Source organism: Gouania willdenowi, chromosome 10, assembly GCF_900634775.1.
Source record: "Gouania willdenowi chromosome 10, fGouWil2.1, whole genome shotgun sequence".
In the NCBI taxonomy this organism is placed as follows: domain Eukaryota; kingdom Metazoa; phylum Chordata; class Actinopteri; order Blenniiformes; family Gobiesocidae; genus Gouania; species Gouania willdenowi.
In genome coordinates, this window is record NC_041053.1 from 8,355,215 (window position 1) to 8,377,445 (window position 22,231).

At 37.8% G+C, this 22,231-nt stretch overlaps 1 protein-coding gene across 1 annotated transcript in view; it reads right to left on the reverse strand.

Annotated features, from left to right (window-relative positions):
• dlg3 (discs, large homolog 3 (Drosophila)) overlaps positions 1-22,231 on the reverse strand; it is a 197,755-nt gene that overhangs the window by 158,254 nt on the left and 17,270 nt on the right. Inside the window, 1 exon segment of the mRNA XM_028458760.1 lies at positions 10,542-10,627. Within this exon segment, the coding sequence (XP_028314561.1) occupies positions 10,542-10,627 (86 nt within the window).

The following is a 22,231-nucleotide window of genomic DNA, read 5'->3' on the forward strand; positions in this document are numbered from 1 at the left end:
TTCGACCCCCTAAAAATGCCCGAAAACTCACCGAAATTTGCACGCACCTCAGGCCTGGCGAAAAAATTGATAATTTGGTGGCGTGAAAAAAAATGGACAGAAAACGCACGCGTAGCGTGCGTTTTAGCCGCCAAAACAAACGATGGAACCACACGACCGCCAGGTCTGACCGATTTGCACGAAAATCGCCACATGTAGTCTTCGCCCCAGAATGAGCAAAACGTTACATTGTGACCCCGCCCAAAACCAAACAGGAAGTCAGCCATCTTGGGTCAAAGGTAAAAAATGGCGTTTCGCCCTCGAAACGTATCTGCGCTAACTAGTCTGAGGGGATTCATCCGATTCGCTTAAAACTTGGCAACACCACATAGGACCCATTGAAGATGAAAAGTTATCGAAAGAATTTTTGTATCTGTCACGGTTTGGTCGTGGCGCCGCCACAAAAATGCAATGCTAATTTTCGTTAGCACGCAAAAAATTCCAAATCTCCATAACTCTGACACACAAACTTCGATCAGCTTCAAATTTCACACAAAGGACATGTGCCCAAGCTTGGTCATGACTGCTTTGAAACATTTCCCATCATGCCTTGTGTTTTTGACCGGTGTCATTTAAGGTCATGTACACGGTTAGCATTTACAGCACGCCGTTCTAGGAAAAAGCTTATAACTCTAGAATGCAAAGTTCAAACTGCTTCATATTTGATACACATGATGACCGTACAGCCATAAACAAAACTCGAGAACCATTTTACCCATAATGCCTTGCGTTCTCAGAGGGCGCCGCTTCTGTGGTCGTCCTACACGAGCAGCTGTAGCGGACAGACGATATGTCGTGTTGACTTCAAAACACTGTAGGATGAACCTACACAGAGGGTAGCAAATTGCTATGGAAGAAAAAACAGGCTGTGATCAGTGGGAGGGGCCTATAATGACACGGGAGAATCCTTCGCCATCAGCACGCTATAATAGGAAAATGCTTATAACGCTTCAATGCAAAGTTCAAACTGCTTCATATTTGATACACACGATGATTGTCCATCCATAAACAACACTCGATGACCAAATTACCCATCATGGCCAGTGGGAGGGGCCTATAATGACACACAAAAATCCCTCGCCATAACTACGCCGTTATACAAAAACGCTTATAACTCGAGAGTGCAAAGTTCAAACTGCTTCATATTTGATACACACGATCACTGTCCAGAGCTAAACAACAAACGATAACCAATTTACCCACAATGCCTTGCGTTCTCAGAGGGCGCCGCTTTTGTGGTCGTCCAACACGAGCAGCTGTAGCGGACAGACGACATGTCGTGTTGACTTCAAAACACTGTAGGATGAATCTTATTAGATGGAAGCACATTGCTATGGCAAATAGAGCAGGCTGTGAAAAGTGGGAGGGGCCTATCATGACACAGGAAAATCCTTTGCCATAACTTATACGAAAACGCTTACAACTCCAGGCCAATTCCCAAATCCCCAACAGTGGTATACGTGACCGTGGGTTACCGCCCCCGGCCGCTTCATCGGAACCTATGACGCCGCTTGCGGCTTTAATTTTGTTTGTGGTTACTCACCAGGGGTTTCCACTGGATACGTCTCCGCTGCGCCACGGCACCGATCCGGTATTTCACCGCTGTCTGCCGTCCGGTAATTCATACCGGTTGCGTTTGGAGTGTGCCGCGGTGCGCTCCGGTTGAACGACTGTGACGTCACGAGACAGATCAGTTCTCACGATATTTTTATAATTGCGCGAGAACACAGTTAAATGTATGTGTTATAAATGCAACAATAAACAGACAAACAGGTCAGTGTTCCTAATGAAGGGGAACAAGAAGGTTGGACTCTCTGGATTTGTCATAGACACATTTTTTAGCAACAGCCAACAGAGAAGAGCTAAAACTGCACCAGTAAAACATGAACTAAATCAAAGTTGCTGCAGTTTACAGTGTAGTTACAGTATGAAAGGAATAAATATAGTGGCTGTGAATTTGTTTTTACACATTATGACGTTTTGGTAATGTATTTACTTGAAATATAATCTGAAGTGTTTTATTTTAAAAAGTAACCCGATATTACATGCTTAATTTCCTGTTTAGCTTCATTTGCTCTGTGCTGATTGATGCGTCGTGCTCCGGTGTCCGCCAGAAACAGAAGCCCTGCGTATATCTGGCGGAGGGCACCGCACTACCGCAACTGGGAAGGAGCGGACACGCACCGCAGCGGACCCGGTGGAAATTATCACATAGACTAAAATGGAAACCTATCAGCTCCGGTGACGCGGCGGTGACGTTCCGCAGCGGAGCCGCATCCAGTGGAAATTGGGGGTGAGGCCTTAGGTTTAGTGTACAGGGTGGAGATCCATTGTATGAATGATTGTCCAAAGCCAAATTTGCCAAGGACAGCAAGGAAGAATGACCAGTTGACTCTATCAAATGATTATTGTTTTCTTTTTAGAGTTCTGTGCCATGTTGATCAAATTAAACAGTCTTCTCACATTGTCTGTGGAGTGTCTATTTTTAATAAATCCTGTCTGGTTTTGGTATATAATTGTCTGTACTAGTTTCTCTAACCTGGAAGTGAGTGCTTTGGAAATAATTTTTATGTCCGTGTTAATAAGTGAGATGGGACGATAGCTTGAGGGTAACATTGGGTTTTTGTCTGGCTTAAGTAATAATTTAATGTTTGCTGTATTTATGTGGCCTCCTACGTAACCTTTATTTTTAATCTCTGTCACTACTCTAAAAAAAGCAGAGCCAGCATTGACCAGAAATGTTTTAGGAATTCAGCAGGGAACCCATCTGGACCTGGTGCTTTGCCTGTTGACATGCTATCCAAAGCATTTTGTAGTTCTTGTAAGGTTAATGGTGAGTCTAAGGTTGTTTTCTGATCTATGGTGAGCTGTGGTAGGTTTAAGTTTGATGAGTATAGGTTTTGATAACATACGTGAAAAACCTTATTGATGTCCTGAGGTAAGGTGAATTATCAGATATTGCCGCTATAAAAGCATTTTTTTATTGTGTTTAAGCTGATTTGCTAAGTATTTGCCTGATTTATTATTGTAGTCAAAGTTTTTATACCGTAATTGCTGCAAAATCAGTTTTTTAGATAAAATGATGTTCAGATTAGGTTTTGTATTTTTGAGTTTTTTCCATAAAAGTTCAGACGGGTTAGCTGCAAATTCTTCCGTAAGTTTCTTAATTTCTTCTTCAATTGTTTTTCCTGCTATCTGTTCCTGTTTTTTCTTGTAAGAAGAGTATGATATCATCTTCCCTCTGATGACAGCCTTACCGGTTTCCCAGAGTAAGGACGGTGACACTTCCAGGGAGTCGTTTGTTAATAGAAAGTCCTCCCATTCTTTTCTTATAATTTTTCCAAATTCACTGTCATTAAGTAATGAAGTGTTAAAGTGCCATAGGGAGGATAATTTCTGATTAGAGTCACACTTCAGGGTGAGGGATATTGGTGCATGACCGCTAATGATAATAGGATGTATTTTAGAGGAAATCTTATGTGCGATAGAATCATTTGAGAGAAAGAAGTCCATTCGGGAGAAGGATTTATGCACAGGGGAGAAGGTGTATTTTTTTTTAGTTGGGTTGTTCAGTCTCCATACGTCTCCTATTCCAAGATCTTCCATGTAATTCATTAATACTTTAGCAGATCGAGACGGTTTTGTATTTGGGCACTTACGGGATCTGTCTAATGATGTGTTGAGTGCCAGATTGAAGTCACCTCCGATAATTAAAGATGAGTCTGCAGATAGGTTTGATAACTCTGAAAAAACTCTGTGGAAGAAATCAGGGTCGTCATTATTCGGGCATGCAGGTTTAGAATTGTGAAACATTTATTATAGATTACCACTTTGATAATAATATATTTACCCTCTGGGTCTATGGTGGAGTTGATTATGTTAAAGAGCAACCTTTTGTTGAAAAGAACCGAGACTCCTCTTTGCCTGGAATTGAAACACAAATTATATATCTTGTTAAAATTTGAGTCTGTCAGAGATTTTTCTCCTGATTTAAGTAAGTGAGTTTCTTGAAAGAAAACCCCGTCTGCATTTAATCTTGATATATAATAAAATATCTTAATCTTTTAAGCCTGCGAGCGAATGCCACGCACATTCCAAGATTTTATTGTAAACTGAGACATGGAAAGGAGTGGGGTTTAGTCCATACAAATGTGAGCATAACCGTGAGCATTTGCGCACATCTTAGATGCAACAAAAAACTTGACAACCCAGGCCCTTACCCTGTGATGGTATCGTCACAGGGTTAGGGGCTGGGTTGTAAAGTTTAGTGAAAAGCACAAACATACAACAACAACAACCAGTACCAAAAGAATAAGACAAGCAAGGGGTAAATATATGAAGTGTAGGAAGGGGGGGTGTTGAGTGGATGTGAAAGAAAAAAAAGGGTTAGGGGTTTGAGAAGAAAGAGTTGACATGGGGGAAAGTGGCCTGTGAGACTGTACGTGCCTATACGTGTTTACTAACAACTGTGCAAGCACATATACATATACACACACACAGCCACTTACATATACATACACATATCCATGATTTTATTTTATTTCTCTTTTGAATTATTTCACTTATTTTATATATATATATATACACACCATCAGATCTTCTGCTTCCAACCACCTTACTGTCCCCTCCACCCATTTCAACACCATAGGGAGCATCCATCCATCCATTTCCCAAACTGCTTGCTTACTATTGTTCAGGGTCGTGGGGGTCTGCTGGTGCAGGGCTGGGGAACACCCTTGACAGGGTGCCAGTCCATTGCAGCCATGGAGAGCAGAGCAGCTAAAAACCCTACCATCTGAACTCAGAAATATGGACTCACTTCCATTCCAATCCAGACACAAAACCCATCAAATCAAGACTACTTTCTCCCTTTTACGGTGTCCTTGGGAAAGACGCCAATAAATAAAATGCATTTTTTATAATATAACTAATCTGAAAAGTTGATGTTTATTCAACAAATTAATAGAGGACTTTGTTCGTAATAGAATAGAGGAAATCGCCAAAGATGGTGTATAGCAGAAGGGTTTGTTCTTGCCACTAGCTACACATCCATTCACAAACACATGTGTGACAAATACAAAATCAAAAAACCTGTAAATATTTCAATTGTCAAGGGCTGTTAAAAATATATATATATTTCTATTGTAATCAAATCATTGACGGTATTTTTTGCAGATCCTCTTCTCCTGCATCTCTGCACCAACAAAGACAATTTGCAGACTAATTTAGTTTCCCTCCCATCCTCCACACAGGTGACAGCATGGACAGAGTACTGATGAGCACTTTATTTGGTATCCATAAAATGATCTATGACTGTACCTTCCTCTGGCTTTCTTAAACTTTCCAATTTGACAGATTTGTCCCTCCATCAGCTCCTCTTTTTCCTGTATTGAGTCGTATCCTACCAGCAGCTGGCATTCAGAGACTGGAAGATGGAGGGCTGTACATTAGTGCCCGTATTCACAAAGCATCCTAAGGCTAAAAGTAGCTCTTAATTATGTCATTCTAAGAAAAGTCTTAGAATTCCTTGAATTCTAAGATTTTTCGTAGGCTTTTCCTTTGGTAAGACAAAAGTAAACAAAGCAGCAGCGGCCTTAAGAGAGCTCCTAAGGTGAAAAACTATTAACAAGCTCAAGAGTGTCTTAAAGGGGCAGTATTGTGAAAAAATAACTTCATAATAGTGATATACATCCCTTTAGCCTCATTCAGAGGGCCAAAGTTGAAAAAGTCTTTTCCTCCCTCCCTTGTTATTCCACATTTTCTAAAAAGTCAGCTCCAAACGGGTGAGTTTGTTTTTTTCCCCAATAACACGTCATAAGGTGGAAACTCCTCCTCCTGAAAATCCAGGCTCCTCCTACCCCATAAGAATTTGAGCTCCTCCCTCTCAAACTACTCACTGGTAAAACAAACTGTAGTTTAATAATGAATATCCATTACACTTTATTGTCATATACTGTATGTAAAGATGCATACACAAGATGTGTTCTCTGCATTTAACCTCTCCCTGTGGAGCAGTTAGTGTTAATATAAAGGACTGATCAACATCCCACAGTGATGGACCAGGGAGATTAGAACGAGTTAGCCTCCGATTACAAGCCTGCTCCCTTAACCACTACTCCCTTTATCAGAGATGGCAAGTAACGAAGTACAAATACTTCATTACTTACTTTTTTTTTCAGGTACTTTGTACTTTTATAAGTATTAATTTCTCTGTCGACTTTTTGCTTTTACTCAATTGCATTTTCAACATAAATATCGGTACTTCCTACTCCTTACATTTCCCAAAAAGGTTTGTTACTTTATATATATATAGCCTATAAGCCAATATTTTAAATTTTTTGGCGCCGCGACACCAATGCGCATCAACTGTTTTGACCCAGCGGCTCACTCAGCCAGGATCAGACAAAAGCTGAAGGTAAGGGGAGGGGGAGGGCTTACACGGACATACAAGTAATGATGATTGGCTAAAGGTAGAGTGAAATTCCATGGTAAGCCAATCAGTGACAGAGTTTAGGTAAGTGGGCATTGCTACTAAGCTTGTGCTGATAGTGAGAGGACAAGAAGCAACAATGTGGAGCCTGGAGCAGTCTATGGATATAAAACTGGTTTTAACAGCATGGAAGTACAATCACTACTTCAACCTGCTTGCTGTAAAAATAAAAATACATGTCGTGTCCTCAAGTTATTCTAATCTAATGAAACATCTCTCAGCAGTGCACACCGCTACAAAGCGAGTGGGTAAAACAAACAACGCTATTAGGGCTGCTATTAGTAGCAAGCCAAGTGACATCAGAGAAGAACATGAAGCACTCATGAGCGCTGAAAATATTAAAATGAGCACCACATCCGAGTGTTAGTGCTCATTTGAGTAGCTAATATTTTACAGTGCAGACATTATTGCTGTTCATGTACTTGTTCTTAGGTATGCAAACATTGCCTGGGGAAATGATTTTAAGTAGGTGCTGCTGCTGTTAAAATGATGAGAAAAGGTAACCAGTACTGTTAACAGCAGTAATGTTATAGTGAAACTTGCGGATTTAAAAAAAAAAATTTTTTTTCATTTTACCAAGTCAGATGTTATTATTATTTAATTGCCAATTTTGTATTAATCTTATTTTATCAGAAGAAATAGTGTGAGCGCTAACAATCAGTTCCATTTTTAGTAGCCGTTATATCGCCTTGTATCGCCTTTGACATGATATGACGTGTTAGTGACCCAATGCGACACAGTGGTAGGACAAAACATTGGACTATCGTCTTAAATGGGCTATTCCTGTTGTTATAGGAGGTGTGGATGACAAGAAAGCGACGGAGCAGCTCTGGTGAGTGTTTGAAACAGCGGACTCAGATGACAGTTTACTCCGCTGCTGATGTGATAAACACACCCTCAAGCAGCATTTGTCGAACTCACAATTACAACAATCGCTTAAATAGCCATGTGTTTTACTGTAATGTGAAGATTTTTTTTAGCTGAAAACAACGAGTGTGGATAGCAAAAGAAAATCGCTATAGTGATCACCCTCTCCAAGAGCGAGGCATGAAGTCAGCGTCTACACTAATGCATATGCATGAAGGACCCAAAACAGCCTGTTTTTAGAAGTGTCATGAAAGTGACTTTTCAGAGGGCTAAAACTGTGCCTATATTCAAAAAGCTTCTCAGAGTTATCTCAGAGAGCTCCTAACTTAGCCTAAAAATTAATTTGATGTCATGATGATGAAACTCAGCAAAATTAAATTAAATTGTACACAGCTTAAAAATGTGTGAACCTCATTCACAATCCGATTATCATATTGATTTATACTTTTAGCCTTACAATATTTTGTAAATACGGGCACAGGAATTTACTGCACTGAATTAGAAACTAAACAGAGTGGATCGCTGAACGCATGCTAGCTTGCTTCAGAAGGCAGACTGAAGTTGAAGGCATGTTTATAATTTATGGTTTAGGCTGGGACAAACTCTGAACACATGGCTCTGTAAGTTATGTTTGTCTGATCTCATGACTCCCAGTCAGTGGATACAATTTCATAGACATTTTAATATTGTTTTCAGATACAGTAGCAGAAAAGAGGCTTAACTTTGATGAAATTGTATTCCTGTTTAAGTGGGATTGTACTGCTCCTAGTGTACAAACACTTGTTTAATCGGATATATTCTGAACACAAGGAATCAAAAGATAGACCAATAATAATCTTCCCTTGATTTTATTCTTAAAGTTGTTCACCTTCAACTTCTTTTTCAAAATAAATGCAATTTAGATACATTCGTTTACATGAAAAATATATTTAGTAAATTTAATAAAATTTTTGTCTTAACCAGGATACAGTTTTTGGGTAGGCAGCACTGCAGCAGCCCCTATTGACAGACAACTCCTGTCTAGCTCTTATGAACACACAGGAGCTTCATTTGACTGGATTACAGTTTTTATTTACAAAAAAATCTATATTCATAAACAGCCCCTTCTATTCTAGTTATTTGTATTGCCTTGCATGTTTGTGTATCTTTACAAACATTACAAGCGTGTTCACAAAATGTTGATAGCAGTGTAGTTGTTCTTTTTATTTCTGGTATTCATTCATTATTTTTTGTACCTTCGTACATATCATTATTATTTAGTGCCATATCTTACTCTTGCTGCCCAATCTATTTTGTTTGTAAACTAAGAATTTACAAGAGTGTTCACAGCATGGTGATGTAAGTGACAGGGTCATTAGCACCGAGGGGTCAGAGCTACAGGTGACGTGAAAAGGCAGGTCCAATCGAATGTTGCTTGAATAGAAGCTAACGCTAGGTAGAAGGCTGCCATGATATAGTTTAGCACAGCTCGTGCAATATTGAGCATCTACTCATTATTTATTTATTTATTAATTTTTTTTAATTTCAGATCTTAGTGAATGTGCCCCTTAGTTCTCTATAGGTTTGCCTCAATGACATAATAAATTAGTTACAAAACAAATATCACAATATATCAAGCCTGGTAATCTGATTAATAGTAATTTAAATTTTGATTAACGTGTCACTAAGCTTGTTCTTTTCTGATTTTATCATCTCAGATATATAGCGAGCATAAGATTGATTTTAAATTATAGAAATGCAAAAACTGTTGTCACAACCAAAAATGGAATGGGCAGAAGCAGTAACTGCTTATCGGAGCCCATCCCCAAACAGAATTATATAAAAAACTATAGAAACAAATCAATAATGTTTCGATAGCTGCGAAGCATTTTTTTTAAAGAATTTTGGAACATAGACAGTGACCTCATTAACTTAAAGTGATCCTCAAGATCATTCCAAACTTCAACACCACAAACAGAAATATATCTTCTTTTAACTTGTGTCCTAAATTGTAATTTGATGGGGCCCGAGGCTTTGGAATAACCTGCCTGAGCAAAAAAAGACTTTCTGTGTCTTTGAAATACTTTACGTCCTTTCTTAAAAAGCAACTCTACCGGAAAGAAGGGGTAGGAAAAAAAGAATAGATTCACGATTTTTTCCTCTTTAGAATCAATAATCATGACTTTATACCTGCTTCTGGAAAATCGCTAGTGGGCAGTTCAGCTTCTCACTACACAATCTGTCAAGTCAATCTGTTACAACCCCCAATAGAAAGTAGAAGATTACCCTGCATCAGCCCAAGGTACATCAGCTGCAGCAGCTTCAGACCAAAACATCCCACAAGAACTCCCAGAAGAGTTCTTCTAAAGAACAAAGTGAGCTGTGTGGCACTGACTAGCACCGCTAAATGTGGTTTTAACTGAGGCTTTACTTCTGTGGTGTATTAACAGCAGCATCTCAGAGGACTTGGGGTAAGGCAGACAAGGCATTGGTGATTGCTGATTCAGTGTGCCTTTGATAAAGAGATGTCTGGTGCTGCTGTGGATTTGAACTATTATTTATTATTATCCTTTATTGTCATATACATACATAAAATGTGTTCTCTGCATTTGACCCATCCCTAAGGAGCAGTGGGCAGCCATGGTGCGGCGTTCAGGGTTGGGGGACTTGCTCAGGATCCCACAGTGCTGGCCCAGGTGAGACTTGAACCGGGACAAGCCCAGCCCCCTTAATCACTAGGCCACCACTCCCACTGTGAGATGATCTGAGATGCTGCTGGAAACAAACTGCTGACCATCACACTCACACAGTTTTAGTTCAGTCATGCTGAAGTTTAATATAAATCAATATAAATGGATAGTATTGTGATCAAAATCGAATTGGGACAAAAGCATATTGTCCCAGCCCAACCAGAAAGCATTTTACATTTTTGTTATCATTTTATAGGTAGGTGTTTATTATTGGCTTATTTTATTTTAATTGCTGTTTCTTTTATTGTCTTATTTAAATCTTGTATTTTGGTTGGTAGAGCTTAGTCAGCTCTGTATCAACCCTAGAAAATGGCTAGAATGTAAAAACAATGAACACAACAGCTTTTACATTGCTAATAACAATAAAAACACCAACCATATTTCCTCCAATGTATATTGTAAAGCTGGAAAATTACCTCCCACGCATCCTGCCTGCTGTCCTCTTTCAGAGCAGTTTGCTTGGCGTCTAACTGTAAGGTTACCTCGTAACACTCTTGAATATCTGTGAGAGAGAGGAAAAAAATGAAGCCATTACTATGAAGGTAAATATGTTGCAAAATTTGAGAGCTTGTAGAAAGTGACGTGAAGTTGTAAAATGTGATTTGAGAGCTTGTAGAATGTGATGTGAGCTTGTGTATAAAAATCCACACACGTGAAATGAATTTAATGTCACAAATGATGGGAAAAAAAATATAGACTGATATTTACACATAAAGGTACAGCTGTAAACTTGTAATCCAACATTTATTCACGTTTTTTAATTACTTGCGTGAATGATCGTTTACAACCACAACTCTCCGGTTACAACTTCTCGAATCTGCCGCAACAGATGCACAAACTACTTTTCTCGTGTGAACCTGCCCCTGAGGAGCGGTGGTGTGGCGTATGATTAGCAGGGAGAGAGAATCAGTGGAGAAATGTGGGTCAGGGAAGGACTGTCTTGATTAATCACAAGGGTAGCGCATTGTGATTAATCACAGCAGCTTTTTATCTAGCAGGGGAGCAGCTGGAAAACTCTGCAAAGGAGGAGAAGGCTGAAGCTTACAGAGCTAACTGAAGCTGGACTGTTTAGTGGGGCAATAAAGCTACGAAACTCAATCTATGTATCTGTGTCCACAACTCTTACCTGGTTAGCAGTATTGCTACAAGTGGGCCTTGCTCAAGGGCCCACAGAGATGACTATTGGCAAGGTTTGAGCGACCTTCTTGTGAAAGATCTACTTCCGTGATCATTCACAATAATTAACTGAGATATGATAATTAATAATTTCATCACATATTTTAGGAGCTGGCACTGACAGAAAGCACTTGGGTAAAAACGAATCTGTCTTATTTGGTGCAGATATTAATATAGTTTATTGCTCCTATTAGCTTTATGCTCATATTAAAAATATTTTCAGATGTTGGTGCAAACACTATATTTCCAGAAGATTACTAGATTATCCACATACCTACAATAAATGGCATCTAATGCAAATCAGAGGGCGTTTTGTTTATTATCAATTGTGTCATCCTTCTGTGAGACACTTCCCATCTCTTGCACTGAAACAAAGATAATCATTGTCGCATAAATGGGCTGCCTACTACTTTTAGAAGTGGATGGGTATTTAATAGAAATGCATCAATACTGGTATTGGGCCAATACTGCGCTAATATACTCGTACTCGTAATTGGTAAAGTTCACCGATATGGAGAATTGATACCCATTGCTTTGAATGGTAGCCTGTTGATTCTGTTGTAATTTTGGGGATTGGCCAGGAGAACCTATTTTCACAGAAAACTTTCCTTTTTTTTAAATGTTAGTATTATAGTAATTTTTAGAATTTTTTTTTAAAAATTCTAATATCAATATGAAAGGAGCAAACCAATACTTCATACTTTAAAAAAAATGATTAGCGATGTACTGAAATGAAAATTCTTAGCTAAAACCAAAAATGAGAAAACCAAGGCTGAAAACCGTAATAAATTGTTATGCAAATTCTTAGTCCCTTTGTATTTATGGCTTTGACTGTGTTGTAACCTCACTAAAATTAACATTGCATTTGCATAAATGTATATTCATCCTTCAAAGAATAAATCAATTCAAAATATGAAAAAATTTATTTAATACTGACATTCCAACAATGAACAATATAAAATAAAACAAATTCAATGATTAACTTGTCCCCACTCATATAATAATGTATGGGCCTAAAACTGACTGAGCTGCTGGAAGAGAGTCAAATTAAATATGTTCTCTCATTAAAACTCATTGTGCATCGTGGTCTGTGCATCTCTGTGTGCTTTGATTGCAGCGTGCAGCATTTCTTGTGTGCACTAATTTAATCCCATCCAAGTAATGATCGTTATAACGCGAAACAAGTACCGTTGTGATGTATTAAAGTGTGAAATGACTGACTGACACCAGATTTATGCTGCTGATGCTAGCTGTCTTTACAACATCGTGTTTCGGTCGGCTTTTCTCGGTGAGAAAAATGTTTCGGTGCATCACTATAATCGATAGTTTTGCACCTAGAAAGGGTGCATGGTGCTGTGCCGCAGGAAAGTGGTTAAAGTTAGTAAGACTGTATTTTCGTCCAAACGATTAGTCCAATAATGGAAGAACTACAAGAAGGTGTGACAAGAAGCACAGAAAAAGTAGTAACAAGCGTTTTAGTCTCTTGCCTCATGTTCTGCGGCCACCTTAGTGATAGCTATTTGATGAGAATGCACTGGGACTATTTTGCTGATGCCAAATGTGGGCCTGGTTTATGCAGTGTTGACATAAAGAGGTTACTGGAGAGTCCATCAACTTCCCAGAGTTCAATCTGAGGATGTGAGAGCAAGACACATTGGGGAAGAACAGCTTTGGATAGTTATTCCTTTAAAAACCCATACTTTTTCCTTACAAAAGAGATAATGTGTGTGTGTGTCCGGGCGAGCGTGCGTGTGTGAGAAAGACAGCCTATTTGCACAAGATACCGTACTGTGAGAACAAAGAGCATGTGACTCATTGCTGTGTCTGAACGTGGAGGAGTAAGGCCAAGTGTAGGCAGATGGGTTCACTGACCAGCTCACCGAGAAGCAGACACTTACACAACTCTTACATATATGCAGACACACATACATACACTGTAGGTTATTACTTGATATACAGTATGTAGCACATTCCAGTAAAACATTGTATAAAGATAGAAAATCAGGTGTCTAAATGAAGAGATGTTATGACAAACTCTTCAGGGAACATTGGTACAAACTATAGGCCTCCAATATTAAACTTTGTTTCTCTGCCTACAGTAAACATCACATAGAATGTTTCAGGTCAACAGATGCTTAGACCAACAACCCATCCCTCACTATTGTTCCAAGATATGTTTCGCTTCAGAATTGAGGTTTTAGAGAAGGTCACCAGTGTCCCAAAAGGGCCTTGTAAGACTTCTCAGACTGATAACTGTTATGTCCTTGTCCTCTTTTGTAATCGGCAAGTGCCATAGCTCCGTAATTGTTGTCAAGCCAGCACAACTAGACCATCAAGTCTGCTAAACTTTAACTGATAGGTTTGTTGCTGCTTTTAACATACACCAATGTACACACACGTAATCATGTAAAACTATGAGGGGGACACTTTCATCAGGTTCAGATGGGTTGGAGCAGGGAGCCATCTAAAACAGCAATGTCACCTCAAGATCTGCAGGCTAAATGTGGCCCACATTGACATTCAATTTGGCCGGAGGAAAGTTTTGCTCCATTAAAACTACAGAGAAAAGGCCTGGTGAATTCCCACACTGCTAATTTTCAGATATGAATACCTTATAAAAGAATGGAAACATATTGACAAATGGATATATTTTTGATTAAGAGTGAACAGCTGACTCGCCTTATACAAACCGCCTTCATAATCCAATCAAGTTCCCTGTTGGAGAGAATGTCCACAACAGTGAATAGTCCTTTGATTCCCAACCATACACCAGAAATAATGATGTTATCACTGGGATGAATATACTGTAAAGCCAGAGCTAAACATGAGTGGTGGCTATGGAGAATGGTGGGGAGCCCAATGGAGAAGCCAGTGGTTGCCTACATGCAGTCCAAGGAATTAGACCTTGACCAAAACAACAGAAAGACATCAGCTAACCCTAACCAGTAGGAATTCCAATGACGAATAAGGGCTTCACTAAACCCTATGAGGCAGAGCAGAGGATTCTAGGAATGCTGCTTCAAAGGCCACTGCCCATCGCACACGTAGGCTCGGAGGTGGCAGCGAGGACCTGGCTTCGGCAATTGCGCCTCCATCACCGAGCATCACCGCCAGTGAGGAGCTCTGCTGGCTGGGAAGAGAGACCCACATAAATTGACACCTGTGTGGGAACATCCACTCAGTAAATATTAAAAAAACATTTTTATGTGTGTGTAATCTACACAAGAAACTGTCAACAATGCAAGGGAAGGCTGTATAATAACTTAAGGCAGTCCAACCTGTGACGTCACCAGTGTTGGGAACATTACTTTAAAAAAGTAATTAGTTATAGTTACTCAATACTTGTTCAAAAAAGTAACTGCGTTAGTAACTAAATTACTCTACTATAATAAAAGTAACTCATTACTAAGGAAAGTAACTATTTGCGTTACCATTAAAAAAAAAAAAAAAAGTTGCCCTATGTCAAATAATTCACATTTTTTAGATACGTGTGTCGTGAGGTGCTTCATTAATTTTGAGTTGCTTACAACGGATGTCAACAAAGTCTTCTCTCCTGGATATAATGAACACTTCACATACACATTCTTGCCTTTGACCACAATTAATTTAAAGTAGTGTTTGTATCGTCACCTTAAAAATGTCAACTTTTCATCAGACTGTTCCACGCTCCCCATCTCTGCTGCTTCATCAAATCTGTAGTGGTTGTATGTGTCGCGGGTGCTGGCACGTCGCCTTAGCCAATCATAATTGCTCACCTTGTTTTTAACCCGCCTCCTCTTGCTGGCACATGTGTCAAAACACTGGCTCTGATTGGCTACCATGAAACATGACGCAGCCTAAGCCAATCATAATCACTCACCTTGTTTTTAACCCACCTCCAGTCCTCACAACAGTCGAGTCAGAAGCCAGGGATGCTTTCGGATAACATTTTATTTAATCAATGCATGTAACGCACCGCATTTAACATTCAGTAACGATAACGGCGTTGTAACAGCGTAAAAAGTAATTAGTTAGATTACCCCGTTACTGAAAAACAAACGCTGTTACCTAACGCCGTTACTTTAAACCCCGGTATTCCAAACACTAGACGTCACATTGCAATTCTTCCAAAATGGTGGAATAGTTTAGTTCACACACGTTAAGTGCAAAGGTAAATTACGGATATTTTCATAGAAATAAAATAGACCTTAATGAACTGCACATGCATTTGTTTGTGCATTACTCTTTCCCCATTAAGAAATGTTTAAATATAATTATTCTGTCAATATATTTTCAAGTGTAAAATTTCTTCAAAAAAAATCAGGAGCCAATTTTAAAAAAGACTGTATGTGGCTCTGAACTCTAATGTATTTTATAACCATGGGTTGGAACTTTAACAAGCTAATTGTGATGAAATTTAAGAGATATATATTTTATGTTTTATTTTTCAATGCTAGTCTCTTTTAAGTGAGTACATTAAAAATCTGTTTTGATAGAAATAAATTGTCATTAAATATAAACACAAATAAAATGTTATTTGGTAACTGTAAAACTAATACTAAGGTTTAAATACAAATAGATGGGGTTAACATTGAAAGAGTTGATGACAATACATTTCTTGGTATTTTAATAGATGAAGAAATTAATTGGAAATCACACATACAACATATGCAAGTCAAACTGTCTCGGAGCATTTCAGTACTATTCAAAGCAAAGCAGGTTCTGGATCATCACTCACTCCACATTCTGTACTGTTCACTGGTTTTCCCATATTTAAGGTACTGTGCAGAGGTTTGGGGCCTCACATATACAAGAGTTCACTAGATTCACTTTTCACACAAAAAAGAGCTATAAGGATAATTCACAACGTTGGATATAGGGATCACACACATTATTCATTCAGTCAAAACTATTCAAGTTAACAGATTTTATAGACAGCACAAATAATATACAAAGCAAAAAACAATATTCTACCTTGAAACATTCAGACATTGTTCTATGACCAAGAACTGGGAAACCATTTGAGGGGTAAACTTAACTTCAAAACACTTAGTGTGCAGACAACCACAAAAAGCGTTTGTGTGTCAATAAGTGGAGTGAAGCTGTGGAATAGTCTGAGTATGGAACTTAAGCAATGTCCAGACATAAAACGGCTCAAAAAGGGTTATAAAAATATGATTTTCACAAGGTACAGGGATAAAGAAGGGCTTTGAAAATCACCAGGTGTTTACAGGGATTATTGCTTACATATTTATGTTTTTTTAAAAAATGTTGTTTTATTGTTTTTTTTTTGTCTTTTTCTTTTTCTCTAAAAACAATGAGTGTAAATGTTTGTATATAGTTGTTTAAGGGTATATGGGTATTAATTGTTTCTTGTATATACTGTATGTATGTAGGAATAAGGTACAGCCGTATTGTAAAATGTATATTTTATATAAAAACATGCATTTGTTCAAAACTTAGATTAAATGAAAATGTATGAATTGAAGGAGAGGGAGTGGGATCAAATAAGTTTATACTTCTTTTCAGACATTATAATTTCAATGAAGGTTATTTGAAAGCTTGTTTTGCATTGCTTGTCCATACTAAGTTTTTTGCATTTGCTTTTTTCTCTCTTTTTTATTTTTATTTTTACATGTTCGAAAGAAAAAAAAAACTAATCAAAACTAAGCGCTACATGCTGGTTTCCAACAGACACACACTTTGTTCCCATTACCCCAAGGCCATCAAATCAGCCAAAAACCTCTGCACCAGCCTCCCCCTTGTACGCTTCCCCTCCCAGAGACCAAAGGAGACTTCCAAAAATATTTGAGCACACACACACACTCTTGTTTGTGTTACTTTTAGATTATAATAACACCAGATGGAAAACAAAAGCCCAGTTGTGTGCAAATTCTGCAAAAGAAATTATGCCAAACACTAATTCTACCTATTGCCTTTAAAAGATTGTGCGATACATTTTGTACTGCTGTTCAGGGTCCGACCCAACAGTGAAAATCAAATTTTTTTTCTCAAAGAAACAACATATTTAACTTTGTTTTAGTGGTAAGCACCGATTTTATTAACAAACAACTGTTAATGTGAACATCAAATCAGCGCACGGGTAACAAGAGAAATTGAAACACAAACAGTTTTGTAATGCACGTAAGAGACCGATCAGATCTATTTACATAATTCATGTATCAAAGAAAAGCAGTGACGTGCAGTCAGGGTAGGCAAGGAAGGCAGTGCCAATCCAAGGGTGAATTGATATATTGATTATTTGTTTTAATTATAACATAATTATAAATTATTTATTTTTCCTGATAGCCTACACTACCAATAAGTTTGAAAGTGTCAGCATTTCATGCTTTTCATAACCCAAATGACTAAACAGCGCTATACACCTTTTTGCTTGACTTAGCAACGCGCACCGCCATTTTAAAAGTGGTAATCATCTAATTTGCCTGACAACCACTATTTACCACTGATCTTGCAGTCTGGCTGATTTTTATTGTATAATGCCAAAATCCTATGTAGTATTTGTCTGTCATGACCACGCCTGGCTGAAGGAAAACAAATCCTTTTACAGAATACAGACAGAAAAAGACCAGAAACGAAAAATTATGGATCCAAGCACTGAGGTGAACAAACGTAGATGGAACTCCATGGAGCCCAAAATCAAAGTGGTCGTATGTTTGCAGTAGACATTTTGTTAATGGTAGGTGTATTTTGGGGATCTAATTTCTTTCTGACTGATTTTATGACATTGATTATGAATTATCCTACAATTAAATTGTAATTTATTCAGTAATGATAGAAATGTTTATGGCTATAATGTCTAACTTGAAGACAAGCAATGTGAAATTAACAGTAAATATGCAATGTGTTGACTCGTATATTAAATTAACAATGTGTTTCATATACCCATTTATGGTTTAATTTAGGCTGTATTATTATTATTATTATATCATTAGCGGAGCGAGCCTAGCATAGCCACATTGCTTAACGAGCCAATTATCATGATGACACAGGCCTATATAGACACAAAAACACATAAATAAGCCTACCTTAAAGAAAATAGTCCTAATTATTGTTTTTTGTTGCCATTGGAGTGTGATTCAGAAGTCATTTTGTGTATTTTTTGTGTAAATATTTAGTTTTTGCATTTTTTGTATAAATATTTAGTTTTGTGTATTTTGAGCCATTTTCCTATTTTTGTTGTATTTTTCTGTAATGTATGTTTTTTGAAGTCATCGTTATGTGTATTTTTTATCTTTCAGTTGTCTTTTTGCGCATTTTTTGTATAATTATTGTTTTTTGTTGCCATTGTTAGTGTGATTCTGGAGTCTTTATTTTTTTGGTATAGTTTCGTGCATTTCTGTTGTCATTTTAGTGTATTTTTTATATTAGTATTTAGAGTCATTTTCATGTTTTTGTTGTCGTTTGGTATATTTTTCTGTAATATATGTTTTTTGGAGTCATTTTGTGTGTTTTTGGAGCCTTTGTGTATATTTTTCTGCATTTCTGTTGTCGTTTTGTGTACTTCCTGTATAAATATTGTTTAGTTTTATGTCATTTGTGCATTTTTTGTATAATTATTTTTTGTTGCCTTAAGTAGTGTGATTCTGGAGTCATTTTGTATCATTTTAGTGTAATTTTTTGCATTTCTGTTGTCTTTTGAGTAATTTTTGCATAAATATTTAGTTTTGTGTATTTTGAGTCATTTTCATATTTTTTGTTGTCGTTTAGTGTGTGTGTACCTGCCTAACTTTCACTAAACTTATCTATTTTCAGTAGTTAGATGTAGTGGCAGGTGTGTCGTGAGTGAAGCGACAGTAATCATCAGGCGGGCTTCACTATGTAGCACCGTTTACTGATCTGACTCAACACTGCAGTCACTACCACCCAATGGACGGGTGTCGTGACACAGACTGTAACAGGACTGAATGGTGGTCCGTCACACACACACACACACACACACACCTTGCTTTTTAGTTAGACTAGTACAGTGCCCGTCGGAAGTATGCATTCATGTGGGAGCATAGGGGGTATATTTGCGGGTCCAATTTTCCTGGTTAAATTCTATGGGACATGTGCATGACTTCATCATCACTTTTTTTTTTTTGGTGTATTTTCCTGTAACATATGTTTTTTGGAGTCATGTGTATTTATGTATCTTTCTGTTGCTTTTTGTGCATTTTTTGTATAATTATTGTTTTGTTGCCATTGTAGTGTGATTCAGGAGTTATTTTGTGTATTTTTTGTGTAAATATTTAGTTTTATGTATTTTTAGTATAAATATTTAGTTTTATGTATTTTTAGTATAAATATTTAGTTTTGTGTATTTTGAGCCATTTTCATATTTTTGTTGTATTTTTCTGTAATGTATGTTTTTTAAGTCATCATTATGTGTTTTTTTTTATCTTACTGTTGTCTTTTTGTACAATTATTGTTTTTTGTTGCCATTGTAGTGTGATTCTGGAGTAATTTTGTGTATTTTAGTTTTTTTTGTGTAGTTTTGTGCATTTTAGTGTATTTAGTTTAGTGTATTTTGAGTCATTATCTTATTTGTTGTCGTTTGGTGTATTTTTCTGTAATATATGTTTTTTCTCTCACACGCGCTGCAGAGAAATTTGTAGCTTTCAACACAGCAGCCATTGCCGTCAATCACTTCCGGGTGAGGTCCGTCCAGTCGAAATACGTACGGTCAAACTAGCATTTTGAAACGACATCATCACCAAATAAGGAACAGTAAAAAAATATTTTTCCTCAAAAGAGAAGTCCACAGGAGCGAGATCAGGGCCAAACTCAGCTGGCACGCACCGGAAGAGAGCGGTGCAGTGAAATAGATAAAGTGCCTGTCGGAAGTATGCATTCATGTGGGAGCTTAAGTAGAGTTAATTATGACCAAATGAGTATGTGTTTGAAGATTGGATGTACAAAAAGGTGTGCATATTCTGTGCTCTGTAGTGTTATTATGGGGTTTATTTGCGGGTGCAAAATAAAACAGTGTGTGCGATTTCCCTGGTTTAATTCTATGGGACATGAACATGATAAATGCGTTAGTTGCTTTTTTTTACTCACTTTTATATTTTTTTTGTTTGGTGTATTTTTCTGTAATGTATGTTTTTTGGAGTCAATATGTGTATTTGTGTATCTTTCTGTTGTCATTTTGTGTATTTTTAGTATAAATATTTAGTTTGTGTATTTGAGTCATTTTCATATTTTTGTTGTATTTTTCTGTAATGTATGTTTTTTGGAGTCGTGGGTATTTTTTATTCTTTCAGTTGTCTTTTTGTGCATTTGTTGTGTTTTATTTTACTCATTTAGTATATTTAACTTAAATAAATAAATACCGTGTGTGTTTGAGACGCTGATAACCAAACTCCATAGTGATTGTAGCGCCAATCAGAAAAACAACCAAACTGCGCAAAACAAAACGTAAAGCTCCAAACTACATGAGTGAGTAAGTAAATTAAAGTATTATCTACAATTTGGCTGCCTTTTGTATTTTTCTGTAATATATGTTTTTTGAAGTCATTTTGTGTGTTTTTGGAATCTTTTGTATATTTTTGTGCATTTCTGTTGTCATTTTGTGTACTTCCTGTATAAATATTGTTTAGTTTTTTGTGTCGACTGTGCATTTTTTTGTATAATTATTGTTTTTTGTTGCATTTGTAGTGTGATTCTAGACTCATTTTGTATCTTTTTTTAGTGTAGTTTTTTGCATTTTTGTTGTGCTTTGTGTATTTTTTGTTTAAATATTTAGTTTTGTGTATTTTGAGTCATTTTCATATTTTTGTTGTTTGGTGTGTGTTGTGGGGGGGAATCCATTCTAAATTCATGCGCACCAGTCCATCCACGTGTACCTGCCTAACTTTCAATAAACTTCTCTATTGTCAGTAGTTAGATGTAGTGGTAGGTGTGTCGTGAGAGAAGCTGCAGTAATCAGGTGACCTTCACTATGTAACATGTAAACACTTAGGTCTGACTCAGAGTGTACCACTAGAGTCAATACCACCCTATGGACGGGTGTCGTGACAGACTGTAACCGGACTAAATGGTGGTCCGTTATTCACTCAACACTCACATACCTGCACGCATGTCACGTAGACGGTGATCGATAGTGAAGCCCACCTGATCGATGTGTGTGTGTGTGTGTGTGAGACTCTACCTGAGACTCTAATCTCCTCCGTTGGTTCTCACACACACATGCACAAAATGTGCAGCTTTCAACACAGCAGCCATTGCTCAATAACTTCCGGGTGAGCTCTGTCCGGTCTAAATAGTGAAAGGTCAAACTAACATGAAAATAAACGTTTTGAAACATTATCACCAAATAAGGAACAGTAAAAAGAATGTTTCCTCAAACATTTTGAGTTAGGAACCAGCTCATAGCTCATAATTAAGATGCAATAGGCATAGACTGCCGGGGGGGGGGGGTCTGGCATGCTCGGTTGGAGAGAGGTTGGAGAGGGCGTAGAGAGGTCATTTAGGCTAGAGAGGGACCGGAGAGGGTCCCATTCCTCTCTCAAACACTCCCTCTATGTCTGCTTCTTCCCTTGTGTGTTTGCTCCTGTACTCCTTCTGGCTTTTGTCTTGCAGGTCCGTGGGATCCTCAGTGTGGAGTTACAGAGTCTCAGCGGCTCTGTCTCCACCCTCTCCTCTGCACACACCCAACACAGCATAACGTGGATGGCTGTTCATCATAGGAATGGGATCCACACAAGGTTCCTGCTGCTTAACAGAAGGTTTTCCTTGCCGCCATGATGAATTCATGTTGGGTGTGGGATACATATGTATGTGTATATACGTATATATGCATATGTGTGTATCCATAAAATGAAGAGTCCATCCTTAAGACTGCTCTACTGTAAAGTGCCTTGAGATACCATTGGTTATGATTTGGCGCTATACAAATAAAGATTGATTGATTGATTGATGATGGGATCTCACTACCACTCTACGG